The sequence below is a fragment of the Camelina sativa genome, chromosome 9 (genome assembly GCF_030686135.1).
Source record: "Camelina sativa cultivar CO46 ecotype springtype chromosome 9, ASM3068613v1".
Lineage (NCBI taxonomy): Eukaryota > Viridiplantae > Streptophyta > Magnoliopsida > Brassicales > Brassicaceae > Camelina > Camelina sativa.
In genome coordinates, this window is record NC_141888.1 from 9512086 (window position 1) to 9530789 (window position 18704).

The following is an 18704-nucleotide window of genomic DNA, read 5'->3' on the forward strand; positions in this document are numbered from 1 at the left end:
TTGACTCTCCTCTCGAGCACCCTCACTGGTCTCGCCTCCAAAGTCATGTTAGGCTGAAGATCCTCAGGAATCTTAGCCAACAACTGATCACCCTCGTGAAGACACTTCCTCAGCATCGACACATGAAATACCTTGTGGAACGCACGCATAACCTCAGGCAACTCCAGCCTATATGCCACTGGTCCCACCCGCTCAACCACTCTGAACGGACCCATGTACCTCGGACTCAACTTAGTCTCTGTCAAAGACCTGTTCGGACCCCGCAACATGGCCATCTTGAGGTACACTCTATCACCAACCTGAAACTCAAGATCCTTTCTCCTCTTATCAGCATAGCTCTTCTGCCGATCCTGAGCCTCCTTCATGTTCAGCCTCAAAACCCGAATCTTCTCCGAGGTCTCCTGAACAAAATCCGCACCAAAAATGCTCCTCTCCCCCCACCTGAGTCCAACATAAAGGTGTACGACACGGCCTCCCATACAGGGCCTCATAAGGAGCCATCCCAATACTAGCCTGGTAGCTGTTGTTATAAGCAAACTCCACCAAGCTCAAGTGATCTGCCCAATGACCACCCCAATCCAGCACACACATCCTCAATAAATCCTCCAAAATCTGGATCGTCCTCTCTGACTGACCGTCCGTCTGAGGATGATAGGCTGTACTCATATGCACCTTCGTGCCCAACTCTGCCTGAAACGCCCTCCAGAACACCGAAGTGAACTTGGAATCTCTATCAGACACAATACTAACAGGCACACCATGCAATCTGACTATCTCCCTCACATACTTCTTGGCCAAAACCGCTGCTCCATCAGTTTTCTTGATGGCCAGAAAATGTGCAGACTTAGTCAAACGGTCCACAATGACCCAAATAGCATCAAACGTCCTCGACATAGGTAAACCTACCACGAAGTCCATCGTGATCAAATCCCACTTCCACTCTGGAATGGGTAAACTATGTAACAAACCACCAGGAACCTGATGCTCCGCCTTCACCAGCTGGCAAGTATCACACTTCGCCACCCAGTCTGCTACGTCCTTCTTCATCCCGACCCAGTGATAATACCGTTTGAGATCACGGTACATCTTGGTCTCCCCTGGATGAATAGAGAACTTGCTCGAATGAGCCTCTCTCAGTATCTCCTGCCTCAAATCCTCACCCTTGGGCACACAGATCCGACCATGCACAAGGATAGTACCATTAGCAGAAACCTGATACTCTGCACCCGCAGCCTTAGAGGCATTCACCAGCCCCTCATCACTCTCCTGAGCTAACCTCACTCTGCTCAACAAATCTGCTCTATCAACTGCCTCCAAACCCAAAGGTTCTTGTGATATAGCACACAAACTCAATGCACTAATCTCACCTACCAACACCTCCATATCCTGCTCCTGAGCCGAAGCCACCCGCTTCCGACTCAAGGCATCTGCAACCAGATTAGCTTTACCAGGATGGTAAGCTATGTCCAAATCATAATCCGCTACTAACTCCATCCAACGCCTCTGCCTCAAATTCAGCTCAGGCTGAGTAAAAATATACTTCAGACTCTTGTGATCTGTAAATACCTGTACCTTCCCACCATACAGATAGGATCTCCAAATCTTAAGAGCAAAGATCACTGCTGCCATCTCCAAATCATGAGTAGGGTAATTAGCTTCATGCTTCCGCAACTGCCGCGAAGCATAAGCTATAACCTTCCCCTGCTGCATAAGTACACAACCCAACCCCACTCTAGAAGCATCTGTATACATAACATAAGGCTCGTCCTGCTTAGGCAATGCTAACACCGGCGTGGTAGTCAACATCTGCTTGAGACTTGCAAAACTTGCCTCACACTCTGGTGACCACACAAACGGGACATCCTTCCCTGTAAGCTTAGTCATCGGCTGAGCCATACTCGCAAAACCTCGAACAAACCTCCTGTAGTAACCTGCTAACCCCAGGAAACTCCGAATCTCAGTGGCACTCTGCGGCCTCGGCCACTCCCTGATGGACTGAATCTTCTCTGGATCCACTGAAACTCCCTCAGCTGAAACAATATGACCCAAGAACCCCATCTCACGCTGCCAGAAACTGCACTTACTCAGCTTAGCAAACAACTTCTGCTCCCGCAGCTTCTCCAACACTGCTCTCAGATGTACTGCATGCTCCTCAGGACTCTTAGAATATACCAGGATGTCGTCGATGAAAATAATGACTGACACGTCCAGAAACTCCTGGAACACGCTGTTCATCAATCTCATAAACGCAGCTGGCGCGTTTGTCAACCCAAACGGCATCACCACAAACTCATAGTGCCCATATCTCGTCCTGAAGGCTGTCTTCCTCACATCTGCCTCATGAATAGGGATCTGATGATAACCTGAAGCCAAGTCGATCTTGGAGAACCAAGTAGCACCCCTCAACTGATCCAACAACTCATCAATCCTCGGGAGAGGGTACTTGTTCTTCACAGTAACTCGGTTCAAACCCCGGTAGTCAATACACAACCGAAAACTCCCATCCTTCTTCTTAACAAACAACACCGGAGCTCCCCACGGTGAACAACTAGGACGGATAAAACCCTTGCCCAACAAATCCTCCAGCTGCTTCTTCAGCTCTGCCATCTCTGCTGGAGCCATCCTGTAAGGAGCCTTGGATAACGGCATCGTCCCCGGTTCCAGCTCAATGGTAAAAGGATCCGACCGAGATGGTGGTAATCCCTGCAATGACTGGAACACATCCTCAAAGTCCTCCACAACCGGAATACCGCTAACCGTAGACTTCCCCACTGACTCTGGCATAGATATAGTAACCAGATAAGCCTCACGGCCCTTCTCGATCATCTTCCCTGCCTGAACGGCTGAGATCACGAGACTCCCCGAAGTCGGTCTAATACCCTGAAAAACCAACTTCCCTCCTGGACGCTCAAACTCCACTCTACCCCGATAGCAATCCAAATGCACCTTATACCGATGCAACCAATCCATACCAAGAATGACGTCATACAACTCCACTGGACTGATAAGCAAATCCGCTGGCCACGACTCTCCTGCGATCTGAATATCAACTCCTCCAGCTCGTCCAATAACCCTCAGAAACTTGCCTCCAGCAACTCTGACAACTCCAGAACGCTCTCCAGAATCCCCTCTGATCCCCGCACTCACGGCACACTCCGGAGTAATGAAGCTATGAGAAGCTCCAGAATCAAACATAACATGGGACGTAAACCCGCCCACCAACAAGGTCCCTACACAAATCTCATGTGTTGAGAACCTAACACTTGACCACAAGCAAAAACAAATATAATCTGAACTATTGAATTGACTAAGTTCGAATCTCAGAAGTTATACCTGTGATCGCTCCTGCACTAGTGCCACCGGGCTCCTGGGTCGAGTACACCTGAGTCGTCGGCTCAATCCAACCCACCGGCTGCACACCGTGCTGCACACCCTGCTGCACCCCTGGCTGAGCTCCAGCCTGCAACACTGCTACTGCTCTCTGCTGCAACTTGGGACAACGAGGCTTGATATGCCCCGTCTCTCTGCAGTAGTAACACACTCGAGTATCGGTCCGCGGCTCCGTCACTGCCCGCTGCTCTGTCACTGCCCGCTGCTCACCTCTCTGTGGACAGCTAGTCACCTTGTGGTCCCTACTACCACACCCAAAGCATCTCGCACCCCCGTGCCTCGACCTCTGCATAGCATCAAACTTCCGCTTCTGCCCTTGCGCAGGCTTGCCGCCCTTGCTAGGAACAGAAGACGGCTGAGACTGCTGAGACTGCTGTGGCTGCACTGAAGAACCGACCACAACCACCTGTGACCTCAAATCATCCTCTATCCCAGCTGCAACCTCAACCAACTCCGCTCTCGTAGCATAACTCCTCACTCTACACCGAGTCCTCAAATCATCCCGCAGAGCCAACAAAAACCTCCGCACCTGAGCCGCCTCTGGCTCCCATGCCCTGCCTGCATACCCTACAAGCCGACTGAACTCTGCATCCAGCTCCCGCACTGTACGGTTCCCCTGAGTCAGACCCAAGAACCGTGCCTCCATACGATCAAGTGCCTCCTGAGGAAAATACTTGGAGTTAAACTCCCCCACAAAATCTCCCCAAGACATACCCCTCTGCACCCTCCGTGCTGTCACCGACCTCCACCACACACGAGCATCTCCTGACAAGTAAAACACTACCAGATCCACCCTGTACCGGTCGGGACACCTAAGCGAAAGGAAAATATCCTCCATCCGCTCTCTCCACTCATCCGCTACACTCGGATCGGTACTTCCTGAGAAATACCCTGCTCCCACATGCCGCAGCTGCTCCATCATCCGAACATACTGAGCATCCACTACCTCGGCCCCCGGCTGCACACCTGCCTGCAAACCCGCTGCAGGCTGCACCACTGGAACCTGTCCACCACCCACTGGCGGCACTACTGGATCCTGCCCACCAACCACTGGCGGCACAACTGCTGGAAGTCGCTGCAAAGCCTGAGCTACCTGAGCTAGCAAGTCCATCAAGACATCCTCCCTGCCTGGAGCACCTCCCGCTGCAACCCCCACACCCGGGGCAACACCGTGACCGACACCGGGCCCATCCGCCCTGCCGTCACCCAAACCAGCCTGGTCTCCAGACACACTAGGATGAACCTGTGACTCCGCCATCTCCTCACTGGCCATGCTCTGGGTCACACTCACACTGGCCTCAGGAACCTGACCTCGTCCCTGACCACGACCACGACCACGCCCACGACCACGACCGCGACCAACAGCATCCTCACCCCTAACCATCTGTATCATCCAAGAACAGAAGGCTAAGCAAACCATAATTCTAATACACAAGAAACACAACTCACCGTGGAATCACAATCAGGCTCGAAGAGGATGTTCTAGGACTTCACGCCACACACAATTTCCAATCACACAATCAATTATAGCATGTAATCCTAAACATCAACAGCAAAAGCACAATGAACCCTAGACCTAGAACCGTAAGGGCTCTGATACCAAATTGAAACAACCCTTCCCGTTTTTTTTTTTTTTTAATACCTTAATTTACTAGTGGTCCCATACCCACTAACATCCTAACATCAACCAATAACCGCGGATAATCAAATAAAACAAATTCCATTAAACCAAAAGAATTTCAACAACCATAAACCAAAACTCAATAACAGCATAATCCAAATAAAGAATTAACCAAAAGCTAACATCCTATAATGTTCCGTTGACTTAATCTAGCAACCTAATAACAGCTAGACCATAATCAATCAAGCCTCTAGAACATCCTCCTCCTCATAGCCCTTGATTCCACGATCACACTTTTCCTTTACCTGCACACCACAAACAACAATTGAGATGCGTAAGTATTATCATAAATACTTAGTGAGGCCATCCTCCCATCTACTGGGTTATACACACAAGCAGATGAGACCCTCAAGTTCAAGCAAAACAAACAACACACAACAATACATCAAACCAGAAAAACAAGTCTCGGATAAGACTAGTGTCGACCGATGCCAAACGGTGTCGATCGATGCTACAACAAGGTGTCGACCGATGCCAAACAGTGTCGACCGATGCCCATCAAATTGGTGTCGACCGATGCTCCTGAGTGTCGATCGATGCCTCCTCTGCAGACACGATCTGCGCGAATCCCAGCGACGAACTCCGACTCCAATCAACCCAAAATCGACTCCAATCGAGTCTATCCATCTCGGAAATCACTAGAAATCACACAAACAACGAACCCAAGCACAAAACAACACAAAACAACAAGGAAAACACTCAAACAAGAGAGATCTCATGCTTAGATCAACCATGGTCAAGCACTCACCTCAAGAACAGGAAGATTCTGAACAGTAGGAACGAAATCCTCACTCCTAGCAAGCTTCTAACTCTTTCCCAGCTCCAAAACTCTCAGGAACAGCAAGTAATCTCCCAAACTTCTCCCAAAAGCTTAAGAACTCTCTCTCCTTTCTTTTCCTCTCAAAAGCGGCGAGTACAAACAAATAATACGACCTAGGGTCGTTTTTTTCCCCTTTTACACACGATTTTAGGGATTTTAATTGAACCAAACCGAACCAATTCGGCAATTAAATCAAACCCGACCAAACCGGAAAACCTGGTGTCGATCGATGCCACCAAGGGTGTCGATCGACACCCACACCAAAAATACACAAATTGGTTCGCGGGCGTTACAACAAATTAGTAATCTTAAGTCTGAGGATAAATGTGGTGCATTTCAGCAACCTAAATAGAGAGTAAAAGCTTTTTCGAAATATTTTTAAGGGTATTTTTCATTAAGGGCAAAGAAGGTCAATTTTTGTGAGATTGGCTGTGAGCTCTCTCGACTTCTCCTTTAATATATTAGATCACCACCTAGAAAATGTCTATATAAACACCTTAAGCCAACTATTTTACTTCACTACTGCATAGTTTTTTAATTACTAAAATTGTTGACTCAAAAAACATTTTGAATAAAAAATATATTACATAATATACTAATCAAGATGTATTATCACAATAATGTATGACTACCATAGAGAAAACCTCGGCTCCGCCCTCATACCTTATGGAGAGAACCTTGCGTCCAACCTTCTCTACCATGGAGAGAAACTTGGCTTTGCCTTCCTCCCTTGGGGAGATAACCTTGCATCCAACCTCCTCCACCTTCCTCCATTGGGGAGATAACCTTGTGCGCAACCTTCTCCACCATAGAGAGAACCTCGGCTCTGCCCTTCTCCTATGTTGAAAAAATATGTTCACGTCTTTTTACTATCTCAAAATGGTTTGCAGACTAACTTTCAAAATCCAACTTTATATAATAAGATATCATGGTATCAGAGCAGAAAGCTCTTGTGACCTAATTTCTTTAATACTGCCGCCGTTGCTTGGCTACCGCTTCGTTCTAAAATCATTAACCTAGCCACCACTGCAATAGCCGGTGTTGCTTCCGCTACCTACTACTATAGGTTTTCTATTAAACCTAACCGCCGCTGCCGTCGTTTTCGTGAAAACCACCGCTGCTGCTACTTTACTTCTACTTTGCCGCCGCTTCAGAAGCCGCTGCACATCTATCTTCTACTGTTTCTACAAGCCGTCGTTGCTCCACAGGCAGTTGTAGCTTCCGCACCAACTAATTACTACTTCAGCCTCCACCGTTGCACAAGCGGTCGTTGCTTTACGTTGTCGCTTCATCAAACCAGCGCAACTACTTGATCTACTACCGCCTACAAGTTGCTTCAACGTTGACTTCTATTGTTTGGGAAGCACACGTTACATGACCTCTTACGTAAAGCTTCATAAGATGCATAAACTCTTACGATGGTACTTCTACGGTATTTCTACATCACGATACTGATTTGAAGATTTGACTTGAAGACTTGGTTCTCAAGTAATTCATCATCAACTTCGACATATGTTCTACAATTCTACTAGTGTTTTGGTGAACCAAAAACATGTGATTTTATTCTACTACCATGCCGCTGCTTTACAAGCCGCCGCACTTCTACAAATACTGCACTTAGCTACCGTGGTTGTTGTATTCTACAAAATCAACGCTGCTATAATTTTCTACACCGGTCGCTCCTGTACATTCACAAGTTGCTGCCAATACTACAAACTTTTCTAATCTCATTTGTCCATTCTCATACGTGTTATGACGTATGAGCTTGCGGGAGGGTATCAAGGAAACCGGAGATCTACCAAGATCAACTAGAAGGATCTAGAAGATATACATTAGGAATATTTACATTTATCTCTTAAGTATTATTTACATTTGTATTTATCTTAGAATAGGAAACTTATATTAGCTTTATCATATCTCTATCATACCTATGTTATGTTAATGAATAAACCAAGCCTTTCTAAATTATATCACTATGCTTTCTGAGAAAGGGAAACAACATGTTATGTCACTCTATCTTGCAGCCGACAAATATGAGATTCCGCATCTACGTGACCCATGTAGAAGCCAACTTTTAACATCTCTTGATTCCTCTAATGCTCTAAGCGTCCTTGCGCTAGCCCAAATCCCTTTTGACACAGACCTCAATGATGCTGCCATGGATACTATCGGAAACAATACAAGCACAATTTCCAGCTCTTCTGCGTTAAAGGATTTCGTCATCAATTACCCAAGTCTTACCGTAGAGATAGTGAAGGGTACTTGTTATCCGTCGAGATGTATTACATGTGATCACGAGAGTGGGTATTGTTACTGAAAGAACATAAGAACCACTATTTTGTTTCGTTGGATTTGACTTCCTTTGTTTTCTCAAGGTTGGAAAAATTAGTTGTTTCCATTTACTCTCTCCTTTTCATAAAAGTACTAGGATTTAACCCGCGGTACACCGGGAGACAATATTTTTAATTTTAAAATTTAAAATTTATATTGTATTTATTTGTTATTTTATTATTGTTTTATTAATTTTAAAAATATAAAATTTTACAAGTATTTGATATAAGTATTAAAAGAATAAGATTTTTGTAGTGTTTTCAATATTTGAACCCATGTAGTATATGTATAGTCTAGTAATACATTTATCTCCTGCTACACATCTAAAAGTGTTTAAAAAAATCTGTTGTATATCATTTAAATTTAAGACATTCTAGCATCCATAAAAATAGTTTTAGAGATTTAATGGGTTAAAACTTTAATGGGTAGAGTTGTTTTTGGAAAAATCGGAATGTATAGATGTTGTTAAGATTTTATGGTAATACATTTAACAAATGTTGGTCAATTTAAGAAAGTTTAGTATTTGAGTTTCTTTGCAATGTTATTTATTTATTTTTTATTTTTTTTTTTCAACCAAACATTTAAATAAATTAAAACTTGACTCCATAATTGGTTGCCCAACTTGGAGGGGAAGAGTTTACAAAAGAAAGTTCAGAAACTAGAGATCTAGAAGAGCGGGCCAAACAATCAGCTCGCACGTTAGACGTCCTCGGAATTTTAGTCAGAGTGAAGGAGGAGAAAGATGATCTTAGCGCTTGGAAGTCTTCCAACAAATGCGAGAAGGCTGGCCAATCGTCAGGAACCTGCACCATCGCCACCAGCTCGGAGCTATCAGACTCAAAGTTGGGACAATCTATCCCCACCGCCCGAAGAGACTCCATAGCCCAAATCAAGGCTTCAAACTCCGAATGAAGGGGGGGAAGGACTACGACGTAAACTGCGAGCTCCCATAAGAATCGTCCTATCATCATTAGTACCATACCACCAACCCAACCCTTCCAAAGAATCCGAACCTTTCCAGGAACCATCAACCTGGCAACGAATCGAAGGATTCCTATCCTCCAGAGAAGACTGGGGAGCCACATAATTCTCAGAGACAGACTTGGCCTCCTCGCAATGTAATTTTTTTTTTTAACACCTTTATTAACTTTAGTAAGATATTACAAATGTATCCATAAGCATACAATTAAAAGCTCCGCAAACCATACAAACAAAGCTTAAGTATAACGAAATAATCAAAAAAGTGAAATTACACGTTGCTTTTCTTCTTAGGTAAGCCTTACACGCTAAAAAATTTATCAATTTGTTATTTTCCTTAATCGTCTTCATCTTCGGTCTAAGTTGATCTTCTTGTTTGGCTATCATCTCATTCATGAAACTCCAATACGTTTTTTGAAAATCAAAAGGTCGCGATCCATCATTTACATCACAAACCATAAAACCATTTCCATCTCCCGCACCAGGCGATGGGTTTGTTTTGCTTGTAAATAACGCCAATGATATATCCATAATCTCTTTTTTCTTGTTGACGTTCTTCAACAACAGTAGATGGAAGATTCTGAGATTTTCTATCAAACATGTCTTCTTCCCTTTCACCAGCTTGATCCTTTTTAAATATGAAATTCCTGGATCCCATATCCGTCGACCGAGGCACCAATTGCGAGGAAGAGTTGCAACATGCCTCAATTGAGTCACGGCTAAAATCTCAAGCCAAACTTCAAATAGAAACACAACATATTCAATCTGAAAATGGCGAGCCAAATCGACATCGTTGAAGGTGTATCCAACAACGGACATGAAAGATGCTTGAGCGGAATTGTTGGAGAACACTCCCCCACATGCATCCAGATCAGGATTCAAAGTCCCCCTTTCTCGTTTCTTCATCACAAAATCCAAGATCATGAACCAAAGGATTCCGGTTGAAAAATTTCTGAGTGGAGAGACACGGACATTACTCTCGCCGGATTATGGTCGGAAGGAGAATCTCACAAAAGAAGAAAAAGATAATGAAACAATTGGACACTAACATCTAAAGATCACCCACCCGGATCATTTACCGGTGATAATACCTAAAGCTTTGTAGAAATTAGAGAAAGAAAACAACAGCCGACGTCGGAGAAGCCGACGCCGGCCAGAAACGGTGAGAACCACGAAAAGTTTTGTTTGGTCGCTTTGAAAATCGCCCAGAGAAAGAAAACTGCTTTACAATGTTATTTATGGAATTGTTTTAGGGGTTAATGTTGTAAAAATAAAAAAATAAGTAAAACTTAAAGGGCATAAACCAAAATGTACTTCAAAAATGTTAATATAGATTATTTTAACACAATTCACACAAATTAAGAAAATATAAAATTATTTAATAAGGGAGTAATAATTATTTTCCTTTGTTTGCTCATTAGTGATTAATCATTTAAATTAAACAAAAATAAGTTTTGGGTTAAGGGTTTTTTATGTGACAACCCGTCCCGCGGACCCTACTAGCCCCCCGCTAGCTGCCCCAACGGACCGTCCGTGGACTCTGCTAGCCCCCCGCTAGCCGTCCCAAAAGGACCCCAAGCTGGCACTGCAGGGCATCGATCCTAACCCCTCACCGTGGAAATGAAACTAATCATCCAAATCCACCAGTAGGTTATTGGTGTACCAGGCGTTCCTCGAACCATGGTCCCCACCCTTTAACAAACTTCCCACAGGACAAGCTGTCACCAATTGACCTGCAATAATAAACAGATTGCTTGTCCAAGATTTCATATTCTTCGAATTTGAGGACGGATTGCCTTGCACGATCGTCTAGATCTCTTGTTTTTGCAACTTCTTTTGTAAATACTTTCCCACCGATTTGGGCTACCAACCGTGGAGTTTTATTATAATTAATGTTTGGTTGAAAAAAAAAACAGATTGCTTGTCCAAACAAAAAAAACGTTCACGAAAAGAATAAAAGATCTAGAGAGGAAGCATTTTATATTTAAAGTATAAACTAGATAGTTACCCGTGCTGTACAGCACAGAAAAATGTTTGCGTAAACTTTATTATAATTTGTTAATAATAAAATAATAATAAAATTTTGTTTGATTTATTCTATACATTATAATCTTTTATATTTAATTAACTTAGTTTCATACTCTGATTTCAACACGTCTTTGGTAAATGAAATAATGTTCAAATCCGTGAATTATATAAATTTGGTAAAATCCAGAAAATATAACAAAACCCGTATTAAAGCGGTCGTGTTTAGAAATCTCGATTTGATTTTTCAATTTTTTTTAGTTGTATATTGAATAAAATACAACATTTGTGATTTCTTTGATTTTAATAAGATGTCACCACGTTGATATAAAAAAATATTTAATAAATTAAATATAATATTTTATATTTCTAAAATATAAATAATATTGTATCATAGTTTTAAAATATATCTATCATTATTAAACGATTTAGGAATGTAGATATTACTTTTATAATTGTTCTAAATAGTTTATTATTGTTTTTCTGTGCTGACATCATGAGTCATCTTATAAAAGTTAGAGTTCAAGATGGTGACATAAAAGGAGTGAAAATAGGTAATGGAGTTCCAGCAATTACTCATCTGCAATTTGCTGATGATTCTTTGTTTTTCTGTCAAGCTAACTCACGGAATTGTAAGGCAATTAAGGAGGCATTTGAGGTCTACGAATATTACTCGGGACAAAAAATAAATACAGCAAAATCTTTAATTACCTTTGGATCTCGAGTACATGGCACAACACAGAACAGACTGAAACATATCTTGAATATCCCAAATCAGGGTGGGGGAGGCAAATATTTGGGTCTTCCTGAGCAGTTTGGAAGAAAAAAAACAGAGATGTTCAAATACATTGTGGAGAGAGTGCAACAACGTACATCTTCATGGAGTACCAAACGATTGACTACAGCAGGCAAAGAAATTATGTTGAAGTCTGTAGCTCTATCAATGCCTATTTATTCAATGTCATGTTTCAAATTACCTCTTGGAGTTGTCGATGAGATAGACTCAATCTTACAAAAAATTTGGTGGGAGAAAAGTAATAGTGAAAGAGGCATTCCTTGGATAGCATGGAAAAGATTGCAATATTCAAAAAAGGAAGGGGGACTTGGATTCAAAAACTTATCTAAATTCAACGATGCCCTCCTTGCAAAACAAGCTTGGCGACTCTTACAATATCCTGATTCTTTGTTTGCTCGGATAATGAAAGCAAGGTACTATAGAGATTGTTCCCTTCTTGAAGCAACATCCAGAAGCAATCAATCATATGGATGGTCTTCCATTCTAGAGGGTCTAAATCTTCTTAAACAAGGTGTGAGATCAATGATCGGGGATGGAAATACAACCAGACTAGACGTTGATAAAGTCACGACAGAAAAACCATCGAAGCCTATACGAAGCGCAAAGTCAAACCCTTGTTTGTTTAAAGATCTCATGACAAAAGTTGGTCAGCGACGTTTCTGGAATCAAGACAAAATATTATTACAGGTTCATCAGCAGGATCAAAAGTTTTTTCAAGACATGTATCTACCCATACAAGAAACACCTGATCGACTCATTTGGGATTATAACAAAACGGGTGATTACACAGTAAGGTCGGGATACTGGTTGAGTATGCACAATCAAGACATGGAGGCTTCACAAGGGCCAAAACCTCACGGATATGTCTCACTTAAAAACAGAATTTGGAAACTGAAAATCTTACCTCAGGTTAAACACTTTCTTTGGCGCTTGATGTCAAAAGCATTACCGTCTATTACCAGACTTAATACACGGGGGTTAAACCTTGATCCTATATGCCCCATATGCTTCAAAAAGGATGAAACAATGGAACATATTATGTTTTCCTGCTTCTATGCTAAGAAGGTCTGGGATCTGTCCAACATACCTATTGATGTTTTCTTAACCCGAAATTATGACATCGAACAAATTATTACAGCTTTTTTAGATATGGATCATATGAATGGGATGACGGACAATTCTTCTTTACAACCATTGTGGACCATGTGGCATCTTTGGAAATCTAGGAACAAATTTATTTTTGAAAACCGTACAGTTCCACCTAGAATTCTAGCCCTTAGAGTCAAGAATGATGTTCATGATTGGTATCTATATAATCCTCAGAAATCAGTATCCCCTCTCGAACAACAAAACATATCTATATCGACTTGGAAAAGACCAAGAAACACATTAATAACATGTAATTATGATGCTGCATATAATAAATACACTAATCAAGCAACATGAGGTTGGATTTGGAGGGATTCAAATGGTGTTTCAAGAGGATGGGGTTCACAAAAACTAGGATCAGTAATGTCTCCTCTACATGCGGAAGCCAAAGGACAATTATCGGCAATGCAACAAGCCTGGATCAAAGGACATACTCATATCTGCTTTGAAGGAGACTGCCAAGTACTTACTAGGATACTGAATGAAGAACAGAATGATATATCGATTGCAGGAATTTTACAAGACATAAGATGGTGGCAGAAACAGTTTCAAGCAGTTGAATTTCTTTTTACAAAACGTTGCAACAATTCAGTAGCTCATTTACTTGCAAAATACGGATATCTTAATAGTACTTATTACTTTGAATGCTTTAGACCACCTGTTTGGCTAACACAATAATTGTATCAAGAATATTTCAATTCATTTATATAATTATATTTTCGACGAAAAAAAAAAAGTTTATTATTGTTTCTTAAGATTTCTAAAACAATAAATAGATTTGTTAACTAATTTTATTAAATAATTTCGAAAACATTGCTTTATTATTTATAAACTAATATAAACTTTTATTGTTAGTTATTAAATTAATTAAAATACAATGATATTTTTTTGTAATATATCAAATGATGTAGGGTTAAACTTTAACCTCAATGTTTAAATAAATATATAGAGATTAATTGTATATCTATGATTTTGGAATCCTACGAGGTACCCATATTTTAATTACAAGTGTTATCTGCGGTCACACTTTAAAATTTGGACAAAAGCTATTCAAATGTGGGATTAAAATAATGGATTGGTAAAATATAATCTTTGTGATTTTAGTTTAGATTAATTCAAATTGAACCGATCTTGTATAAACACCCCAAAATCCTGGATGAGACATGAAATGTAGCAAACTTACATACAAAAAAAAAAAGAGAGCAACTGCCTGTAGTTTCAAACTTATAAAAAAGAAACACCAAACATCTCTAACAAAAACATTAGAACAACATTACGCCGTTTCCGTCAATTTTTCTTTGTTTCATCTGTTTCCCCCAAACCCAACAAAAATATAATCTTGAAACAATCCTCTGTTTTTTACCGTATCAAGTTTCTAAATCTGTATATTTGAGCAGGTACATGTAGCATACGAATCGCCTCTCTGTAAAACTCCCAAGATTCAGTTGCTTCTGTAATAGCTTCTTGACCAAAAGGGTTGTTCTTGATGAAATCTTGAACGTTTTCAGCTTCTACCAACCTCTGAAGATGAAGTCTCAGATCACCACCATTACCTGAAATTTCATGGAAAGCATTCAACAAAGTAAATAAAGGAGATCTAAAATATAATTACACAGAGATTGATTCTTGCTGAATACCTAAGGATGTGTCTGTCTTGTTCTGATGATTGTATGAATGAGGGAATATCGCTGTATATGGCTGTGACATTCAAGAAGTTAAAAAAAAAAAAACCATCGATATGACACTAGAATTGTTGTGTAAAAAAGACCAAAAGAAGATGCAAACAAAAAGCTTACTGGGTTAAGCAAAGCCTTGTACGGAGAATCATCAAGCAAAACCGTGTTGGTTTGGTTGTAATAACCCATTTGCCACGGTAGATTTGGATCGTGTTTCTCCCAAAGCCGGTTAAGATCCTTGAACACCACGTATTTATGCTTATTTTCAAGGGAACCAACAGTCGTCGTAGCACAATAAGACATGTCCTGCAAAGATATATCAGAATAAAAAAAAACGAATGAATATTAGAACAGTCGTTTCGAAAACAGAGAAACATATCGCAAGAACCAGCTTACCCAGCAAAACAACAGTTTACTCTTCATATCACCAAGCAAGAAGTCAGTAATTCTTACAACATTGTTCCTGCAAGACAAGTAAACAAAAGTGATATCCATTATACATAACAAATATGGAAGTAACAATCATATGATCTCTATATATATATATATGAAAGTGTCAATGACGAAATATGAGTAACGTCTTACAGCTTTCTCGATGACCATATACCAACTTCAAACTTGTCAAAACAGAACTTCAGAAACTCTTCACAAAAAGGTCTCTTAAAAACTGACAGAAACAAAAACAATTGCATACTAATATAAGTTAATACTATCAAATAAGTATTGGTATTATGGACTCACCAAAGAATCAAAAAACTCACTAGCTCTTCTTCCAATATTAATGTCGGCTTTAACATCTTTGAGAGGAGAGACTACATCAGCAAGCAACCCATTAAGATCAAGAACAAGAAGTTTTTTCCTTAACACCAACGGATTTGATCCACACTCTTCTCTGATTCCACCCAAATCAACACAGATACCTTTGCTCTCTACCCCGGGAACTTCATCACTCCTCGTAACAGTCGATATAACATTAGCTTCGTTACTCTTTTCCACCTCAAAAACAGGAAGCTTTCCTATGTTTCCATCATTCACAACAACATGTTTTCGATCAGCCACCGAAACTTTCTCTATCTTTGTCTCATTAGACTCGGTTTCTTGGCCATTCTTGCAGCTTCCATCATCAACACAAGTTTCTTTGTTTTCTTCAATATCTAACAAAGGAACTAGAACATTCCCTTCAACAGCTGTTTCGGTTTGCGACGACAACATTATAGGAACCTCGTAAGTATTCTCTACGTTACCAATCATTCTAGCTTTCTTAATCACAGGTTCCTCTTCAACAGATAATTCAATAATTGCTCTCATTCTACAAACAACATCAGAATTCGCATCACTTGTTTTACTTCAATGTGGAAGCTGGGAAGACCAAAGTGTATCAAATATTTTTATTAACATGTCAAAAATATACAAAAGTTACAAATAAATAAAAATTTTTATAAAACTTCCGTTTTAAAACAATTTTGATTAATTAAATTAAAGATAATTAACGTTTAATGAAAAAAAAATCTGAGTCTTTGCAACCACAAATGTCACATTAATTTAAAGATGATCTGAATTTTTTTTTTTTTTAAAAAGAACATAAATTCACTGATAAATGTTCGTATCATTACAGAATTTATCGATCTAGATTTCGTTAAAATCATGAAGACTAAAGAAGATTATACACAAATTCGCCGCCGATTAAAAAGAAAAAAAAAAAGAGGGAAAAAAACTAAACTTACCGATGAATTGGAAAAATTGAAGAGGAAGAACGAAATTAGAAGAGATGAAGCTTCTTCTCGAGTTTGTGGGGAATAATATGATTGGGAGAAGGAGAGAATTTAAGGATCTGAGGAGTACTGAGCAGATGAAACGACGGCTTTGGAATGTCGTTTGGTGTTCCCAAGGAAAGGATGTGTGGAAAACGAAGAAAAGAGAGATTTTTTTGCAGAGAGAGAGAGAGAGAGAGAGAGACAAGAAGGAAGTTAAGTGGTTTAGACGTGACTTTTTGTGGGGTCTTTTAGATCTCTCCCCTCTCGTCTCGTGTCGTCAGATTCTGGTCGGGTCGGGTCGTGGAGTTGGTTATTCTAGTTTTAAACCACTGTACAGTTGTTTTATTAGATATAGTACTGGTTAGAGCTCGTGTGATTCGGCCCCAAGTTTTGAAAAGCCCAAATACATTAGGAAATTTTTCATTTAAGAAAATCCATATTGATTATTGGACTTTAGATAGTAATCTAACTATTTTATTAAAAGTTGAACCAATTTTTTTTATCAGGGCCGCAACAAGCTGGCCCTGATAGTAATCCCTATATTTATAGGGAGCGAAACTCGATCCCATATGTGATGGTGTCTTGTGCATTAAAGACTTACCTTTAGCTACTACACTAAGTTCACTTCACAAGTTGAACCAATTTATTAATTTCTTAAAATTCTGTTGGTGTTATTAATTCGCTTTATTGAAAGAAAAACAAAAAAGAACATAATTGTTCGAGAATAATGTAGTAAGTTTTGTTGTCATTATCACCATTTGAAAGTGAAGTTTTGAAATTTTATTTTGCTCACACCATTTACATAAATTAAAAAACTTAAGGTAAATTTGAGGACTTTTCTTTTTTTCTTCACATGGTTACATAATTAAAAAAATATATATCTATCATTATTATTATTTTTAAAATAATTTTTGAATACTTTTAATATTTGAAATCACAGTTTTCATAATTTTAATTAGTTTTCCTGATAACTATATGACTTAACTTTTCTTTATAAAAATAAAAACATAAATATTGGTGAAACTGGTTAAGTACTTAGGTTTGTCAAAAAAAAAATTATTAATTAAAATTTTTCTTTTCTGTAAATTTATTTACAACATTAGCCGAACAGATAAATCAAGTGTTTTATTTTTGTATTTGACATATTTTGTGTATTGTAATAAATTAAACTATAGAAACTAGAAATATCCTACTTCTAATACAAACCTAACCAATTATTCTCTTATTCCAAACATATAACGATAACACATCTTGGCACTTCCTTGTGACCCATCTGACCAGACCCGGCCGAAAGCACATGCTCATGAAGTAACTGCTTACGGCCGGATTCTGATAAATAGTTTTTCGGCCCTAAATCAGTAAAATATCTTATTAGTCTAGTGGTAAGTAACTACAAGAACCTACACACAATCAGGTTTATTAATTTTCATTGATTCATTAAAGATAATTGGTTCTAAAAGCTTTTCGGCTTGTGACCTTTATAATTTGTGTGATGGCTGTGCATATGACTTGCTACGTAGCACTACAAGTTCATTGTGGCTCTGGGCTGACCTATCAACTGGTGGGAGCCCTCTCGATATCCAAAGCGGAAGCGTACAAGTTGTTAACCCTTCTCCAACTTCTTCTTTTCCTTATAGCGGATGGTTTGTACGTTGTACTCATAAGAAGCAGATGAAGGGTGGGTTAGAACTTAGAACCCTGTCAGAAAAAGCGGTAGATCAGTTCTACTAATAAGTTTGAGAACTAGTCATGACACACTCTATCATAAGCTGGAAACGCTCACACATTAATTTTTAATCTCGATCTCAAAGATGCTGTTTTTTCTCCTTTTCTAATAATTTTTGACGTGTACCCTGTTAGATTTGCTTTTTGCAATTGATGTTAAGATATTATCTTACAAAAATAGTTCAGCGATGAAAAAAAGAAAAAAGATAGTAGATTAAATATATATATATATATTTTTAAATTTCATTTAGACCCTAAATGTTCCATATCAAAGTTTATAATGTGATTTAGAGAAAATTACTCAAACAACACTTTTAAGCTGGTCATTTACTCAAACAACACATATAATTATGAAAAAGACGTTAAAGCATTAGGTAAA

General features: G+C 39.7%; 2 protein-coding genes and 1 pseudogene across 3 annotated transcripts; 2 read left to right on the forward strand and 1 right to left on the reverse strand.

The window, feature by feature from the left end:
* Window positions 1–7866: 7866 nt before the first annotated feature.
* On the forward strand, window positions 7867–8208 carry LOC147937969 (putative BTB/POZ domain-containing protein At2g40450 pseudogene; annotated as a pseudogene).
* Window positions 8209–13533: 5325 nt separating this feature from the next.
* Window positions 13534–13848, forward strand: LOC147937970 (uncharacterized). The gene has a single exon (XM_087465413.1). It carries the CDS (start codon window positions 13534–13536, stop codon window positions 13846–13848), a length of 315 nt encoding a protein of 104 aa, XP_087321539.1.
* A 432-nt stretch (window positions 13849–14280) lies between these two features.
* Window positions 14281–16912, reverse strand: LOC104773758 (uncharacterized). 2 transcript variants are annotated; one of them, XM_010498409.3, is made up of 7 exons: window positions 16571–16912; window positions 15608–16205; window positions 15432–15513; window positions 15243–15309; window positions 14967–15152; window positions 14808–14868; window positions 14281–14723 (listed from the first exon to the last, which is right to left on the reverse strand). In XM_010498409.3, exons 2-7 carry the CDS (start codon window positions 16152–16154, stop codon window positions 14530–14532), a joined length of 1137 nt encoding a protein of 378 aa, XP_010496711.1. In that variant the 5' UTR covers window positions 16155–16205; window positions 16571–16912; the 3' UTR covers window positions 14281–14529. The 2 variants fall into 2 exon arrangements, with proteins under 2 accessions (XP_010496711.1, XP_087323498.1); XM_087467372.1 differs by having other exon boundaries at window positions 15608–16155; window positions 16571–16892.
* Between the last annotated feature and the right edge of the window lie 1792 nt (window positions 16913–18704).

What these genes read in the sequence shown, in the direction of transcription:
- LOC147937970 (XM_087465413.1), top strand. Translation starts at nt 13,534, where the DNA reads ATGTCTCCTCTACATGCGGAAGCCAAAGGACAATTATCGGCAATGCAA.
- LOC104773758 (XM_010498409.3), bottom strand. Translation starts at nt 16,154, where the DNA reads ATGAGAGCAATTATTGAATTATCTGTTGAAGAGGAACCTGTGATTAAG. An exon ending in GTAAACTGTTGTTTTGCTGG is followed by an intron (nt 15,153 to 15,242) that starts GTAAGCTGGTTC and finishes ATATCTTTGCAG; the next exon opens with GACATGTCTTATTGTGCTAC. An exon ending in CAAGACAGACACATCCTTAG is followed by an intron (nt 14,724 to 14,807) that starts GTATTCAGCAAG and finishes ATGAAATTTCAG; the next exon opens with GTAATGGTGGTGATCTGAGA.